The sequence below is a fragment of the Taurulus bubalis genome (genome assembly GCF_910589615.1).
Source record: "Taurulus bubalis genome assembly, chromosome: 17".
In the NCBI taxonomy this organism is placed as follows: Eukaryota; Metazoa; Chordata; class Actinopteri; order Perciformes; family Cottidae; genus Taurulus; species Taurulus bubalis.
Window position 1 is genome coordinate 20,529,201 of NC_136605.1, and position 16,458 is coordinate 20,545,658.

The window sequence follows — 16,458 nt, forward strand, 5'->3', positions numbered from 1 at the left end:
CACTATAATATACTATAATAATAATAATCTAATATACTATGTATAAATACACAAATTCCATGTTCACTGATAGTGTTAAACTGTTTAACAGTCTAAAAACTGCCCGTCATAACTCCCCTTAGCTCAAAGTGACGTCTTCAAATGTCTTTGTTTGTTCAACCAAAAAGTCCAAAACCCAAAGATATTCAGTTTATGATTCAACAAATCACTTCACATGAAAAGCTGGAAACAGATAAATGTGTTTTTTTATTGTTTCCCACAAGTTCTGCTTGAAAAATGACTGAAACGATGGATCGATCGTTAAAGTAATTGCCTGATTTTGTGTCAAGCTAGATTTATAATCCTGACGCACGCAATGAATAGTTCAACGTTGAAGGCACAACAGAGCACAGATGTATATGAATAACTGCATCGGCTCATAGTATCAGCTAAATAAGTGGTGTATGCACTTCCTGTCGTATCTGGGGTCAGATCAGAGGCAGCAGGCGGGCTGGAGGCAGGCGGTGTAAGTATATGTTTATGTGTTTAGCCAGCGTGCATCTGTTTGATCTCCTGAATCCACATCAGCGATTGGCTGGTGACCTGGTTGGATCATTAATGTGTAAATGAGGATGTATGTGTGTGTGTGTGTGTGTGTGTGTGTGTGTGTGGTTAATACTGACGAGCCTGTTGGAGCAGCGAGGTGGAGCGTCGTGTCCTCTGATGTGCACCTTCATCTCCAGCAGCTCGGCCTCATTTACAGTAATCAAAGAACCCGCATCTTCTTCTTCTTCATCTTCTTCTTCTTCATCTTCTTCTTCTGGGAGATTAGCTCGTTCTGTCCTCGCGTCGTGAGCACACGGCTGATCGTGACGAGAGAAGTTTACATTGAGGACCTCTGATGTTTATCCAGTCTGCTTCACTTAGAGAGAGACTTCTCTTTCTGCGTCTGGCCCAACGAGGGCTTGAAAACCAGCAGGAGTTGCTTCCTCGCCTCTGAGCCGGACTCACTTTGAAGTCCACCCCTCCCCCCCCCACTGCCTCCAGCTCTCATCACTAACATGTGTTTCTCAAAGCTCCCGCTCTGAGGCTTCCCCTTCAAAGGGAGAGTGCCTCCTGGGCTGCAGCCTACCTGGCAGAGTAGTAATACCTGTGTCATGTTGCTGCGGAATCCAGGATTTACTGTAAGCCGCACGGACCAAACAGTCTGAACCCGCTGACTTCAGTCGCTGTGTTTCGTTAGGGATGCTCGACAGTAATGTGATGTAACAGTCGTCTCTGCAACCGGTCGTTCCTGCTCTGATTCTCTGGCCCGGCATCTGTTTCCTGTGTCCCAATAAACTGTACTCTGGTAAGTACTTTTCAAGCGAGACATTAGAAATGTAGGAGGGGAATTGAACCCAACGAGGCCGTTAAATAGTTTCTGTTTCAGTCGTAATTGCCACCGGGACGGCCCAGTCGGAGCCGGGTTCCTCGAGGCCAGCTACGCTTCGTCTCGAAAGGCGGCTCTTGACATTTCCTGGAGCAGGAGAATAATCTGTCTGTTGGGGAAGGAAGACAGATTTGCAGAGCAGGTTCAGGTCCTGGAGTGTGTCCTTGCAGCTTACGCTCCTCAGCGCCGCCCTCCTCGCAGGACACATGCTGTTGCATCATTATTTCAGGGCCTCCATCTGGGAACGGAACAAAGGTTTTAATCATCCTTATTCTTCCTCCGTCTCATGTGACCGGGACTTAAGTTGCTTTGTACGTGTACACAGGGCCGGGTGTCTTGTCTCGATACCGTAATAACCCAGCACCGAGTGCCATGGAAACTTCTGCAATCAATCGATACTTACGATTGTTCTGTTTTGTCCTCGGATGTAGAAAATGCATGGTTTTGCTTGTAGCCAATCACCGCTAAAGGTATTTGACTTAATGCAACGTGTGATTGTCCCTATGCAGCCAAGATCGCCTGCCTGCACACGGCTCTGAACACGGAGACGTCTGAGCCGGCAGCTAGAAGCTAACGGTGCTAGCAGCTAACGGCGCGAACAGCGCACAGAGCGGCAACAGTGCTGACAGCGAGCACAACAGTTGTAGCCCTTCAAGCCCTCACCCTTTATTGTTTGAGTTGTGTTTAGAGGTTGTACATGGGGATTATCTATTATTGTAGCCCTGATGTTTATGTTTAGTTTGATATATACCATGTTTGTTTCTTGATTTGTACCTTGTGACCTGATATAAAAGGGTCTCGGTACATTTCTGCAGCATCAAGGTTCCGATCCCTTGGATCAGTGGCCGGAAATCTCTATATGAACGATGTACCGTTTAGTAGTCTTTTGGTATTGGTACCATTTTAGGGTACTGGCTTTTCCATTTTTAAATGATACCCAGTAAGTTCGGGACCTTTTCTCCGTACATGTTGGAACAGAATCTCCGTAAGCCTTTATCCCGCCTTGACGACCTCATTTTTGAGTTTTTATCCACCAGGTTTTGTCAGGATCTCGTTTTAACCGTATCAGCTTAGAGCGAAAATAAAGCGATTTTTAAAAATCACCAAACCTTGAATTGTGAATGATGATTAAAAAAAACAAAGAAAACCTTCCCAGCTGGTCCAGTATAAACGCCGAGATGGGGACTTCCCCCCCATCCCGTCCCTTATTAGACAGCTACATCTCCCAATGCGGTCGACTGACGACGTTGGAGCTGAGAATGACATAAGGATTGAAAAGAGGATTTGTTGAAGACCGTACCAGTGGAACATCCTCCCCCCTCCTCTCCTCCGCGCTCCGCTCACCGAGGATTATATCTTTGCAATTGAAACCTAGCGGGACATTCCCCGCCCACCAAAATATACAATTTCAGATCACGCCGACAATCCGTCTTTGTGCCAGTGACGGTTGCAGGGACTAGAAAGGGGGGCAGAGACATGGAGGTGAAAGCGTGAGAGCAGAACAACTAGTAGGTAACATTTCTTTCTGCCCCCTCCCCTCCTTGTCTAATGTACTTTTTACTTTATTTTTTTGTGTGCAACTGTATCCCCACCGCTGCAAAGAAATGCTATTTGTTCAGTTGATGGATTATAATCATGTCTGATTGCGATTGTCTCACTGAGTCAGACTGTTTGTAAATGTGACATTCATACTTCTGGCTGCGCCGCTCTCAAGATGTGTTTATATAGGATTAATGTTTGGAGACGTTGGCGGTGGGGTCTCCGTTGAGAAGCCACATTCTTACCGGTTGACTCTTGCTTTTGTGTCGAAGGTGCATGACTTTGCCTCGGAGCAATATTTGATTGCCTCCACACAGCAATCCTGTGTTGACACACGGGAGCTGAGATAGACTTTGACGGATGATTAGTGACAGTTGTTGGGTGTTTATTGGAGCTGGCTTCAGGGCGACTGTTCAAAATGATGCATGTGGACTTCCATAAGTAGAAGAATCACGTTGATATCGTCTTATATCCTTTTTTCGGCATTTACGTAGATGCATCCCTTCTGATTGTGTATGCTGCTGAATTGTGTTCGGACAGATGTAATGCTTGGATTTCATCAATGCCAGATTATCCTTTTCAGCAATTCTGTTGCTTCAAGCATGTCAGTGTCGGCTGAACCGCCCAGACTGAAGCATCTCAACCGCTATTGGATGCAAAGCCGTTTCCTTTTCTGCAAACATTCATGATCCGCAGAGGATGACTCTTTTAAACATTGGTGATTCCCTGATTTTTCATCTAATCTCACCACACATTTTTGGTGTTTCATGGAATATCTCAACCGTGACCTTTTCTGCAAACATTCACGATCTCCAGAGGATGAATCTTTCAAAATATTGTCATAGTCTCACCATAGGTGTTTGGTGTTTAGTGGAATATCTCAACAACTATTGGATGGATTGCAATGAAATTGGATATGAATGTTCATGTTGCCAAGAGGATGAACCCTAGTGATGTTGGTGATCCCTTGACCTTTCGTCTAGCGCCCTCCAGCAAAAGCTTCACTCATCCAGTGAAATATATCTACAAGTTGGATTTGCAGAAAATTGTCTTGATATTTATGGTTCATCTGCCAGATGGTTTGTTACACAGCAGCGTCTGAGAAGCCATCATTGGAGACTGTTTGGAAAAAGGGCTTTCAAAGAAATACTTGGCAGGTGATTGGATGAACCATCTGTCAATCAAACCCTAATGGAAGCCAGTCAGAGGAAACATCTTTTCCATTGTAGAAACCCTTCAGTGTTGTTCTTTGTTCTTCTTTCAATGAATACATATTCTCCAGCTGTGATATAACTGATGCTGTAACTTCTTCAGGAGCCGCCATTGTTGTTTTAACAAACACACACCTGTAGATACCCGGTCTCTCCTCACAGGATGCTGATTGGTCCGTGCTCTGGCCTCCCCAGACTCAAACACATTACTGGAAGCCTGGCCAGATTTGTGTGTGTGTGTGTGATGTGAGCTGCGATTCTCACGTGATCTTGTGACATCGCGGGAATCCAGCCTCCGAGAAAGCTAAATATATTATTCTGAGACGACGAATCCTTTTAGCGTCACCATGCAGATGACGCGTGTGGTTTTGAGAAATGTCTCATCAACAGTTTGATGTTCATCTCTTACAAACAGTCTCGTTCACCGCAGGATCTTTCATCATCATGTCCTAATTTGAGCAAATATCATTTGATTTACGACAAAATACCTCCAAATTCAGAGCTTAGCATGCTAACACGCGAAAAACTAAGAAGTTGGTGAACGTTTCACCTGCTGGACATCGGCCTGTGAGCAGTGTGAGCGTGTTGAAGCACAACCTGCACACGGCAGCTAGCATGGCTGCGGGCCCTTCGTCTTGTTTCAGCCAGTAACTCGATATCTCTGCAGTATCAGCGACTCCACATTGTGTGGCGTTAACCTTCTGTCAGTTTGCCTCTTGAGTTGTTCCTTTGCGTCCTGTTTAGCATCGCCTGCTGTGTCTGGGTCGCCTGCAGTCGAGCGTCTTTACTCCCCTAATGAACCCAAATAAAGAGCTCAAAGCACATTCCTGTTGCTGGTTGTCCCTCAACACCCTTTGTAGCCCTTTAAGCCCCAACCCTAACCGCTAATCCTATTTATTGTTCGAGCTGTGTTTAGAGGTTGTACATCGGGATTATATATTCTTCTAGCCCTGATTTTTATGTTTAATTTGATACCTAACATGTTTGTTTTTTTGGGGGGGAGGAATTTATACCATGATTTTTTCTTGATTTTCCTGATATAAAAGGGTCCCCCGATTGTGGGGCGCTAGGGCTTAACAGGTTAAGAGCAGAATGGCGACCACATGAACAACCCAGGGCCTTCCCATCAGTTTAAGAGCACATCTTTAGCCAACACTGAATGCTATGCGGGTCAAAGTGCGCTGAAGGGTGTTGAGGCGTGTTCGTTGTGTGTGCAGTTTAACTCCATCTCTTCCCACCGTCTCCACAGGCAGGATGACAAACCAGTCGACAGCCAACCAGTCCCACGCGAAAAAGAAGGAGAAGGAGAAAGAGGAAAGCCAGCGCGATGACAACACGGACATCGTGTATAAAGACGCAGGCCACTGCAGCCGCAACACCCACAACCTGCTGCTGGGACTCACCGTGCTGGGTATGCTATGCACGCACTGGGAAACTCCCAGTTGCACGTTCCCATCAGCTCGTCAACGCTCTATTGTGGTTGTTTAAAAGGAAAACAGAAGAAAAAGCTTTTGTTTAACCTCCTTTAACGTCCCAAATGGAATTCCCTTTGCGGTCGGTTTTATTGTTTACACCAAAAAGAAATAGTTTTTTGTGCAGCAGGAAATATTAACACGCACACTCGATGCACAGACTCTGTGATCGAGTTCCCACGAGACGGCTCTGGCTTGTGTTGTCTTTAGTCCGCCTCTGTAAACACTTTGCTGTGTTTCTGTAGAGTCAAAGAAGAAGAAGAAAAAAAAAGCATCTGCATCTGTAGAGAAGTGTGTTATTTTTGTCCATCATTTGTCTCCGGGAATTAAAGCCGTTTACGTTACAGTGGGCGGATGTCATTAGTCAGAGGTCTACATGTAGGATGTGAGACGGCGAGGGAAGAGAAGTAGAAGAAGAGTCCTCAAAAAACAACTAGACACTAGAGTCTATCAGCATGAGGTTAATAACACACACAGGTTGAGATGTTTCTCATATTTGGCTGATTTTGTACTAATTTTCATTTTCTTTACAGTTGAAGTACACACAGTGTCTGCTATTTAAACTCTACCCTTACTCTATCTCCTCTCCTTCTCTCCTCTCCTTTTTTCTCCCTTCCTCCCCATTCCTTTCCTTTTCATTTCCTTTCCTCCCCGTTCCTCTCCTTGCCTCCTCTCCTCCTCCCTTTCCTCTCCCATCCTCTCCTTTTCTCCTCTTCTTTCCTCGCCTCCCTTTCCTCTCCTTACCCTCAATTACTCCTCTCACCTCTCTTCCCTTTCCCTTTCCTCTACTTGCCTCCTCTCATTCCCTCTCCTTTCCTTCTCTCCTCCTCTCCCTGCCTTCTTTCTTCTCCTCCTCTCCTTCTCCTCTCCTCTCCTCTCCTTTCTCCTCCTCCTCTCCTCTTCTCCTCCCCTTCCTCTCATTTCCTCCTCTCCTCTCCTCCTCCTCTCCTCCTCTCTCCTCCTCTCCTCTCCTCTTCTCTCATCTCCTCTCCTCCCCTCCTGTCCTCTCCCTGCCTTCCTTCTCATCCTCTTCTCTTCTCTCATCTCCTCTCCTCCCCTCTTCCCCTCTCCCTGCCTTCCTCCTCTCTCCTCTCCTCCTCCTCTCCTCCTCCCCTTTCCTCCTCTCCTCTTCTCCTCCCCTTCCTCTCATTTCCTCATCTCCTCTCCTCCTCCTCTCGTCCTCTCTCCTCCTCTCCTCTCCTCTTCTCTCATCTCCTCTCCTCCTGTCCTCTCCCTGCCTTCCTTCTCCTCCTCTCCTCTTCTCTCATCTCCTCTCCTCCCCTCCTGTCCTCTCCCTGCCTTCCTTCTCATCCTCTTCTCTTCTCTCATCTCCTCTCCTCCCCTCTTCCCCTCTCCCTGCCTTCCTCCTCTCTCCTCTCCTCCTCCTCTCCTCCTCCCCTTTCCTCCTCTCCTCTTCTCCTCCCCTTCCTCTCATTTCCTCATCTCCTCTCCTCCTCCTCTCGTCCTCTCTCCTCCTCTCCTCTCCTCTTCTCTCATCTCCTCTCCTCCTGTCCTCTCCCTGCCTTCCTTCTCCTCCTCTCCTCTTCTCTCATCTCCTCCTCTCCCATCCTCTCCTCTCCCTGCCTTTCTTCTCCTCCTTTCCTCCTGTCCTCTCCTCTCCTCCTCTCTCCTCTCCTCCCCTCTCCTCCTCTCCTCCTCCTCTCCTCCTCTCATCTCCTCTCCTCTCCCTGCCTTCCTTCTCCTCCTCTCCTCTTCTGTCATTTCCTCTCCTTCTCTCCTCTCCTCCTCCCCTTTCCTCTCCTCTCCTCTTCTCTCATCTCCTCTCCTCCCCTCCTCTCCTCTCCCTGCCTTCCTTTTCCTCCTCTCCTCCCCTCCTCTCCTCTCCCTGCCTTCCTTCTCCTCCTCTCCTCTTCTCTCATCTCCTCTCCTCCTCTCCTCTCCTCTTCTCTTCTCTCATCTCCTCCCCTCCTCTCCTCTCCCTGCCTTCCTTCTCCTCCTCTCTTCCCCTCCTCCCCTCTCCCTGCGCCTTCCTCCTCCTCCTCTCCCCTCCTCATCCCTCCTCCTCTCCCCTCCTCCTCCTCCGCCCCCCCCCCCCCCAGGTGTGGTCATGGGGGTGTTGTTCGGGATGCTGCTCCGCTACATGACGGTGAAGGACTACTCCGCTCTCACTCTGATTTCCTTCCCTGGAGAAATCCTGATGAGGATGCTGAAGATGCTCATCCTGCCTCTGATCATCTCCAGCCTCATCACAGGTAACTTCTCTTAGAGCACGATATGACCTCAAATATTCAACTTCCTTTCAAAGTCTTCAGCTAATTGGTTCACGATGAGATACTTTTAAAACAAATACCTTTGAGCTAGTACTTTAAGAGTAATACTTAATTACTTTACTGTACTATTTGCTAATGTTTTCTTATCACTAACTGAACATGATATCAAACTAAAATCTTAATGTTAAACTTGAGCATTTTAATCTTGGCAGTGAATCCAAAACATGTCGAACGTTTATTCAACGTTTTTCTTCTTTGAAACAAGGAACCAGATATTGACTAAATTCCTCAGTTGCGCTTTTGAGAGTAATGCTAACACGCTACGTTATGCTAACGTATACCATACTAACTGTGCATAAGCTAACATTCTTATATTAGCATTTTAACAGTAAGATTGTGCTGCTGGGCGGGTTCGGGTCGCGGGGTCATCCGGCAGGCCGACCTTCCCTCTTCCTCCTGCAACAGGTTCTGACTCGTTCTGGGGATCCCGAGTGGATCCCGAGTGGATCCCAGTCCAGCTGGGAGATGTAATCCCTGCAGCGTGTTCTGGGTCTTCCCCAGGGTCTCCTCCCAGCCCGGAAAAACCTCCAGTGGGCATCCTGAATAGATTATGTTATTTCATAAATAAGTTTATTACAAGTGAACATTCTGGAGCGTATCAACCTTTTAAACCCCGAGACCCATATATGGGTCTCTATATTTATTTTTCCCCGTGTTCAAGTAGTTCAAGTAGTCGTATGAACCCCAAATGAGTTATAGTACTCTAGTACTATTTTTTCAGAATTTATTTGTGAAAAAAATGTATATATAAAAAAAAAAAAAAATCTGTTTTATAACATATTTGGGTTATTACTATGTATATCCAGCATGATCTAAGCAAGATTTCCCAAAAATGTCTTTTGGAGCGAACACCTTTTTGGAAATATTAGGACCTAAATAATCCGACTATGCAACAAAAATCACTGCAAAACAAAGCTCTGACATATTGGGACACCAGATGCATCTTCTCACCAGGGTTTTGTAGGAAGTTAAACAACGATGTGGTTCCAGAGATAATTAAGGGAACGTTAAAACAAAAACGATTCTAATTGTTTTGTCCGATAGCAGGCGCGGGCCGCTGCCTGCCCTCCGTGTCCAAGAGGTTACGGGTGCTGTGTGCATGGTGACGCTGATGGTCGTCCGTCTCTCCAGGGCTGGCCGGGCTGGACGCCCGCTCCAGTGGCCGGATGGGCAGCAGAGCCATGGTGTACTACATGACCACCACGGTCATCGCTGCCATCCTCGGGGTCATCCTGGTGATCGGGATCCACCCGGGGAACCCCAAGCTGAGGGGAGAGACGTCGACCTCGGTCCCGAAGAACCAGGAGGTCAACAGCCTGGACGCCTTCCTGGACCTGCTCAGGAACCTCTTCCCGGAGAACCTGGTGCAGTCCTGCTTCCAACAGGTAGCCGTTATATTGGTCGCTTAGGTCGAGGACACGTTGGCCATTACTGATCCAGCTTGATTGAAATGTTTTATGTATTTTTAGAGAAGCTGTTTATATTGTTTTTGTGATGCAAAAAGCTAAAAATAAGTATCATCCAATCCATAGGTTCAAAGTTTATTCAGCGGTTGATGAAAGAATCACACCTCAAGGTCTGTTTAGTAGCTTCTCTGGAGCTTTTGATCAGATCACATGATCCTCGTCAGCAGAGGAAGGTCAGGAAGGAACTTCGGAGCTCATCTTTTAAGCCGAACTTCACTCCTCGTGGCCAGAAAAATGTAAATTCAAGCGTCCCAGGGGGAGCGTGAGATGAATATAGGAACGTCTGCACCATAATGTAATGTTTTATCATTCAGACTTTTCTCAGATCTTTGTTTCTTGGGAACCACTGTAGTGTCAAATTAATGAAACATGACGATGAGAGAAAATTATCTATTGTATTCTCAAAGATCTTGTGATGTGAGGGTTGCACGTATAGATATGTTAATAATTCACAAGCTAAAAAGGTTGGAAACTACTGATGTGAAGCTCCACTACAACCACAGAATGAACCTTGAGTTGACATTGATTTGTCAACAACTGTCATCCAAATTCAAATGTTTTAAAGTGGCGTTAAATATTGGAAAACCCCCTTTTTTAATGTGAACCTGAAGAAGAATAAACAGCACAAGAGTCGTTAACGGCCGGTGGTTCTCTGGAGAATCGGGTTGTCCTCCAAACAAAGTCCTGTACAGGTGTGTACATGTGTGTACATGTGTGTACAGGTGTGTACATGTTACACAAGTGTGACCTTTAAAGTGTATTTGTCCAGTAAAAAAGTAAAAGCTAAAACAAGCAGAGCCCCTCAAATGTAAGGACTCTTTTAATGTTTATCGCATTGCAAAAAAAAGATACGACTTCAGGCTCTGGGACATTGAGACGGACATTAAATAATAAAAAACAATCATTAATAATTGAAACCTGCAGAAGGCGAAACACCGGCTGAGAAATCGGACACTTCTGAATCCGTCGGTTACAGTACCGTCGCTTAGGACAGACTTCTGTTTGTCCAAGCTGATCATTTTTAAACGATAATCCGAGTCTCAATCACGACGTGACTTCTTCTGTCCAAATCCTGTTTTTTCTTTCCCCCGCCCGGCCATGCGTGAGGGTCTGAATGATTAGAAGTAGTCGTCTGAGTCGGGCCGGGTGAGGGTCAACCCTTCTGTAATCTCTTTACATCTGCAACGCCACGTCTTTATTTACCACATCGGGCATCTGCTGGCGAACAGAGAGCACCAGCTTACTTCTCTCTCTCTCTCTCTCTCTCTCTCTCTCTCTCTCTCTCCTTTCTGCATCTCTGTTTTACTGCTTCTTTTGTTTGTTCTCATCGGGGAATTCATTGAAGTCGTAAAAAAGGCATAATTGCTTTTGCAGGAAGGAATCGTCCTTCCCCTTTAGCCCTCTTTTCTTTTCTTGTCGTTGTTCTTCATGTGAGAGTCTCTCCCTGTTGGGCCTTTTCATTAAACACTGATCTGATGCGCCGGCTCACACACAACCAGGTAGAGAACCAGAGTTTAGCTGCTGTGTGAATTGTTTTCATGGGATAAGCGTTGGCTATTTATTCTTCTTCTACACATCATAGCCACACAAACACAACTAACTAAACCGCTTGTCTATTCGCTTAACAATTAAATCAAACAATCACTTAACAATCTACTTAATTTGTACTTTACCTCAAATAAATAATATTTTTTTACATAATTCCTTCTCCGAACGTTTTTTCTTTCACGCATTTAATTCCATAATTCATTCTCTGCTGAGGGGGATTTACCCTTTCTCCAGATTTTACATTCTACTTCTCACGAATCATAATGTAAACACACACACACACACACACACACACACACACACACATACACAAGCAATCAGTAATTATGTGGTCTCAATAATAACAACTATAAAGTCAAAGAATATGTTTGACTTGAGCCAAAGTAAAGAAAATGGAAAGTGTTTCGGAGCGGCTGATGACCCCAAACACACACACACACACACACACACACACACACACACACACACACACACACACACACACACAAAAGCAATTATGGTTCCTGAAATGTTGGAAGTTACTGTTTCCACAAACCGTACTCCCGCTCTTTAATATTCTCATGAACAATAAGCACCGTGAAAACTCATTCCACCCGACCACGCTTCCTGTTTCCTGCTTGTTTCTCTAACCAAATCCTTCTGTTGCAGAAGGTTTCTGTTTGATAACTGTGTACATAACCTTTTCCCCATGATTATGGCTCTGGAACGCCTCCCTCCAGGTCCAGACGGTGCTGAAAACGGTGCCGGTCGCCGCCCCGAACCAAACCGAGCCCATCATCGTGAGCCGGAAGAAGCTGGAGTACAAATGGGGCATGAACGTCCTGGGTGAGTGAACGGCGGCCGATTCTCTTCCCTTCGACGGCGGTGCTCTTCCTCAACGCGCTGCTCCGTGTCTCTCCTCCAGGCCTCATCGGCTTCTTCATCACCTTCGGGATCTGCATGAGCCGGATGGGCGAGCGGGGGAAGGTCATGTGCGACTTCTTCAACATCCTCAACGAGATCATCATGACGATGGTGTCCATGATCATGTGGTCAGTGTCTTTGTTGTGTGTGTGTGTGTGTGTGTGTGTGTGTGCGCCCATCTGCAAAGCATGCGCAACATGTGGGTCTGCTTTTTGCTTTGGCATTCTGGAGAAAACCACACACAGAGGCACGGTGACAGTGATGGATAAGGCGAGGACGGCGTGTTGTGGGAACGACGGCGGAGACCGAAGAGGAGCGAGAGGAAGAGGAAGAGTGTTAGTGAGGGACACGGACAGATGGAAAGAGAGGGAGAGAGGGAGATAGAAAGAGAGAGAGAGAGAGAGAGAGAGAGAGAGGGTTTCCCTGGCACATGCTGGAGTCTGTGGTATGCCGGGGAGTAGCAAGGAGTCGAGGCCCGGGAACAGTGTTGCGGACTCCCAGGGGGGAGTCGGGGGTGGAAGATCTCCAAACATGTAATGGATCCACCGCCGGCAGAGGAGCCGCTTGGCAGAAAGCAGATGGGCGGGACGGCGGACGTGGAAAGATGCATGTGAGAGCATGTCTTTTAGAGAGCGGAGCGGCGGCTTGACGCTCCGCAGGACTCCAGCTGGAAGACAGAGTAGTGGCACTCAGAGCGAGGAGGAGGGGAGGGGGGGGTTTAGGTAGGCGTCTGGAAGAGAAACAGCAGGATGCTTGTGCTGCAGCTCCTCCGAGGACTTCTACATGTGCAGCTGGACGCCAAAAGGAATCGTGTCCTTGTTCGTATCGCTCGCTCAGTATAAACAGATTACTCACGGGCCCACGGAGCTCGCCAAAGCCCGGAGCCCAGTGTATACAAAAACACGTATCACACGGGGAACACATCTATCAAAACCACACACGCGGCAACGCTCCACCAAACAGCTGCCGGTGGATGCCAGGCAGCACGCAGCTGACCCAGGGGAGGGAGGGAGCAAAGGTCCAGCGCTTTGACTCGGACCAGGAGGGAGGAGGCTTAAGAAAAGAGGGGAACACCGACTCGATTCAGGCTCCAACACAGCGGCCTGCATTCATGCAGGAGAACAACTGCAACGCCGGAGCTGGAAACCAGAGATCCAAGAATGTGCCTCGTCCTCTGGAGGAGAAAAGTCTTCCTTTGACAGACAATGAAGACATATTGCGTAATATCATAACAAATCTAGTCTGAAAGTGATAAATGCTTCCAGATGACATCTTCATAGAGATGTATTTCAGCTCCTCCCTCCCTCTGCTCTCAGGTACTCTCCCGTCGGCATCGCCTCCCTGATCGCGGGGAAGATCGCGGACATCGGGAACCTGGAGGTGGTGGCCAGGCAGCTGGGCATGTACATGGTGACCGTCATCGTGGGCCTGGTGATCCACGGCGGCCTGATCCTTCCAGCCATATACTTTGCAATCACCAGAAAAAGCCCTTTCATTTTCTACCAGGGGATCTTTCAGGCCTGGATCACGGCTCTGGGCACCGCGAGCAGGTAGCACAGCCTGCAGGAAGTGTGTGTTTGTCTGTGTGTGTGTGTGTGTTCTCTGTTTGCGTGTGTGTTAACACATGTGTGTCACATGTTCCTTCTCTCAACATCTACTCCTCGGAGCAGCTGCGGTGGCCGCTGTGATTGATCGGCGTAGCCTGCTGCTCGCTTTCAGCTATCCGGGGGTTAATAACCTGAGGGTTGAAGATGTTAAGCGTCCGCGCAGACCAATCAGGACGGCGGAAGCCAAAATGTGTGTAAGCGCGGGCTATCATGGACGAGTCCATGTCGGACAGATCCCGCGTTGTAAAGGTCTCTAAGCCTTCTGGGATTAGGCGTCACCAGCAGCCACCCTGGCCTCGCCGTATCCCGTGCCGGCGCGGCGCGGCTCGGCGTCGCCGCTGAAAACCAACTGTCATTTTGGCACATTGCTGAGGCTTTAGTGAAAATGGGTAATCCTATCAACGTTTTCTCTAATTATATTACGACCCGAGCTTAGCAGGGCCCGGAATCAAATTCCTTTAATTCACATGCTGGAGGATTGCAGCAGTGGCCCGGCACCAGCTGTCAGGAGGCTGTCGGACGACTCAAATTTCCACTTTTTTTTTTGTTTCCCTACCCCAACTTCACCCCCTGACCTCCCTCCTCACCTCTGCACTCCTGTCTTCCACCACCTGTCTACCTATTTTATATCCTGCAGCAGACACTTTGCTGCACCTTTTCTCTTCTTCTTCTTCTTCCCTAACTCGCCATCTTGTGGGGCCTTTTTCTTCTTCTTCTTTTCCTTCTTCTTCTTCTTCTTCTCTCAGTGCAGGAACGTTGCCCGTCACCTTCCGCTGCCTGGAGGAGAATCTGAAGATCGATAAGCGCGTGACTCGCTTCGTGCTGCCCATCGGAGCCACCATTAACATGGACGGCACGGCGCTGTACGAGGCCGTGGCGGCCATCTTTATCGCCCAGATGAACGACATCTCCCTGGACAGCGGGCAGATCATCACCGTCAGGTGAGCCACATGGCGGCTGTAATGATGTTTTATGTCTTCATTTTGATTTGGAGACATTTCCAATACAATCAAATGTTTATGCAGCAGATTATTTTACATTTTATGGATTGAATTACGCTTTTTAACGTTCTTTTTTAGACCTCTGGGTCCCCTTTGTTCGCCAGTCCACAACAGCATTGTCAATATAAAACATCCAGAGTTCCTTCACATACATTATAAGAAGAAAAAAAAAAAAAAATCCCAAAACTTGAGTGTAAATATCACTTTCCCCTTTAATATTAACATTTCAAACGTGACTCAAGCTTCACAACACTTCCATGTAACGAGCTATTTGCTGTCCATCATTTTCACCAACAGCTGATTATGAGGGAACAAGAGGTCTCCGACTGAAAGTCACATGACATGATCTCAGCATTCTGATTGGCTGTTGCAAACATTAAAAGCCGGTTCAACCGTTCAAATAGTTTCGACTGAATGCAACTTTTAGGAATCCACACGCTGTTGCATGACAACGTTCCTGTAATGCAGAGAAAAACAAAATTCCTTCACATTTTCACGTGTCTTACATCAGTTTGAGGTCGTGTGCTTTAATGTCTCGATGTGTAGGAGCGACATCTTTAAGGAGGAAGTAAGATTTCACATTTCTGAGGTTGCAGCTAAACATTCGCGTCTGATTGGAACCAACCCGCTTGGATCCGACTCAGCTCCAACACAAACGAATACTCAGCACTTTGAAGCTGTTTATTCTTAGTCTTTCACCAACAAGCCGTTTTCACCACCGAATTCCAAAATCTAAATTTTCAAAAGGTCCGTTATGTCATCTGCGGTGGAGTTGTTGGAGGATAACATCCACATGTGGGGTGTAAATATTGTGATTGTCCAGTTTAACGTCCCAGTCACAGCGGGGTGCTAATTAGCGCTGCAGAGGACTGACGTGTAACGCAGAGCCTGCAGTCACATCTGGGACCAACATGAACTAATAGTGACTCTAATTGCAAACATGTCATGACAAGCAGCATTCCACTGAGTGGTAAAGATTTAAGTCTGAAAACTTGAAAGGAGTCTGGGAACATCAAGAGATTTGGTTTTGTTTGTAAAACACTTCTTTCATGCGAGCGTTGCACGTACGGATGCGGTGAAATAATTCACATGTAAATACCAGGTTTGTATCGCGCTTTACAAAAGTAGATGTTGGCTGCAGACATTGAACACCTCATATAGTGCATTAAGTGCCTTAAACTTGTATTCTCTCTCCTGACCACCAGGGGGCGACTCCTCTGGTTGTATAGAAGTCTATGCTTCATGTGTTAAAGCTCCATTCTCTCTCCTGACCACCAGGGGGTGACTCCTCTGGTTGTATAGAAGTCTATGCTTCATGTGTTAAAGCTGCATTCTCTCTCCTGACCACCAGGGGGCGACTCCTCTGGTTGTATAGAAGTCTATGCTTCATGTGTTAAAGCTCCATTCTCTCTCCTGACCACTAGGGGGTGACTCCTCTGGTTGTATAGAAGTCTATGCTTCATGTGTTAAAGCTGCATTCTCTCTCCTGACCACCAGGGGGCGACTCCTCTGGTTGTATAGAAGTCTATGCTTCATGTGTTAAAGCTCCATTCTCTCTCCTGACCACTAGGGGGTGACTCCTCTGGTTGTATAGAAGTCTATGCTTCATGTGTTAAAGCTGCATTCTCTCTCCTGACCACCAGGGGGCGACTCCTCTGGTTGTATAGAAGTCTATGCTTCATGTGTTAAAGCTGCATTCTCTCTCCTGACCACCAGGGGGAGACTCCTCTGGTTGTATAGAAGTATATGCTTCATGTGTTAAAGCTGCATTCTCTCTGCTGACTACCAGGGGGCGACTCCTCTGGTTGTATAGAAGTATATGCTTCATGTGTTAAAGCTGCATTCTCTCTGCTGACTACCAGGGGGCGACTCCTCTGGTTGTATAGAAGTCTATATGAATGACTCTACTTCTCTTGATGTATTCCCTCAGTAAACATTGTAAACATGAGTTTATGTCTCAATCTCTAGTTGCAAGTCTTCTTCAATACAGCATGATGTTCATTTAGTAA

At 47.0% G+C, this 16,458-nt stretch overlaps 1 protein-coding gene across 1 annotated transcript in view; it reads left to right on the forward strand.

Moving 5' to 3' along the window:
* Positions 1 to 5,415: 5,415 nt before the first annotated feature.
* slc1a9 (solute carrier family 1 member 9) overlaps positions 5,416 to 16,458 on the forward strand; it is a gene marked incomplete at its 5' end in the record, with an annotated part of 16,260 nt that continues 5,217 nt past the window's right edge. The window contains 7 exons of the mRNA XM_079232810.1: positions 5,416 to 5,572; positions 7,694 to 7,846; positions 9,056 to 9,309; positions 11,658 to 11,763; positions 11,843 to 11,969; positions 13,158 to 13,391; positions 14,195 to 14,389. Coding sequence (XP_079088936.1) covers positions 5,416 to 5,572; positions 7,694 to 7,846; positions 9,056 to 9,309; positions 11,658 to 11,763; positions 11,843 to 11,969; positions 13,158 to 13,391; positions 14,195 to 14,389 — 1,226 coding nt within the window. The remainder of the gene's footprint in view (positions 5,573 to 7,693; positions 7,847 to 9,055; positions 9,310 to 11,657; positions 11,764 to 11,842; positions 11,970 to 13,157; positions 13,392 to 14,194; positions 14,390 to 16,458) is intronic.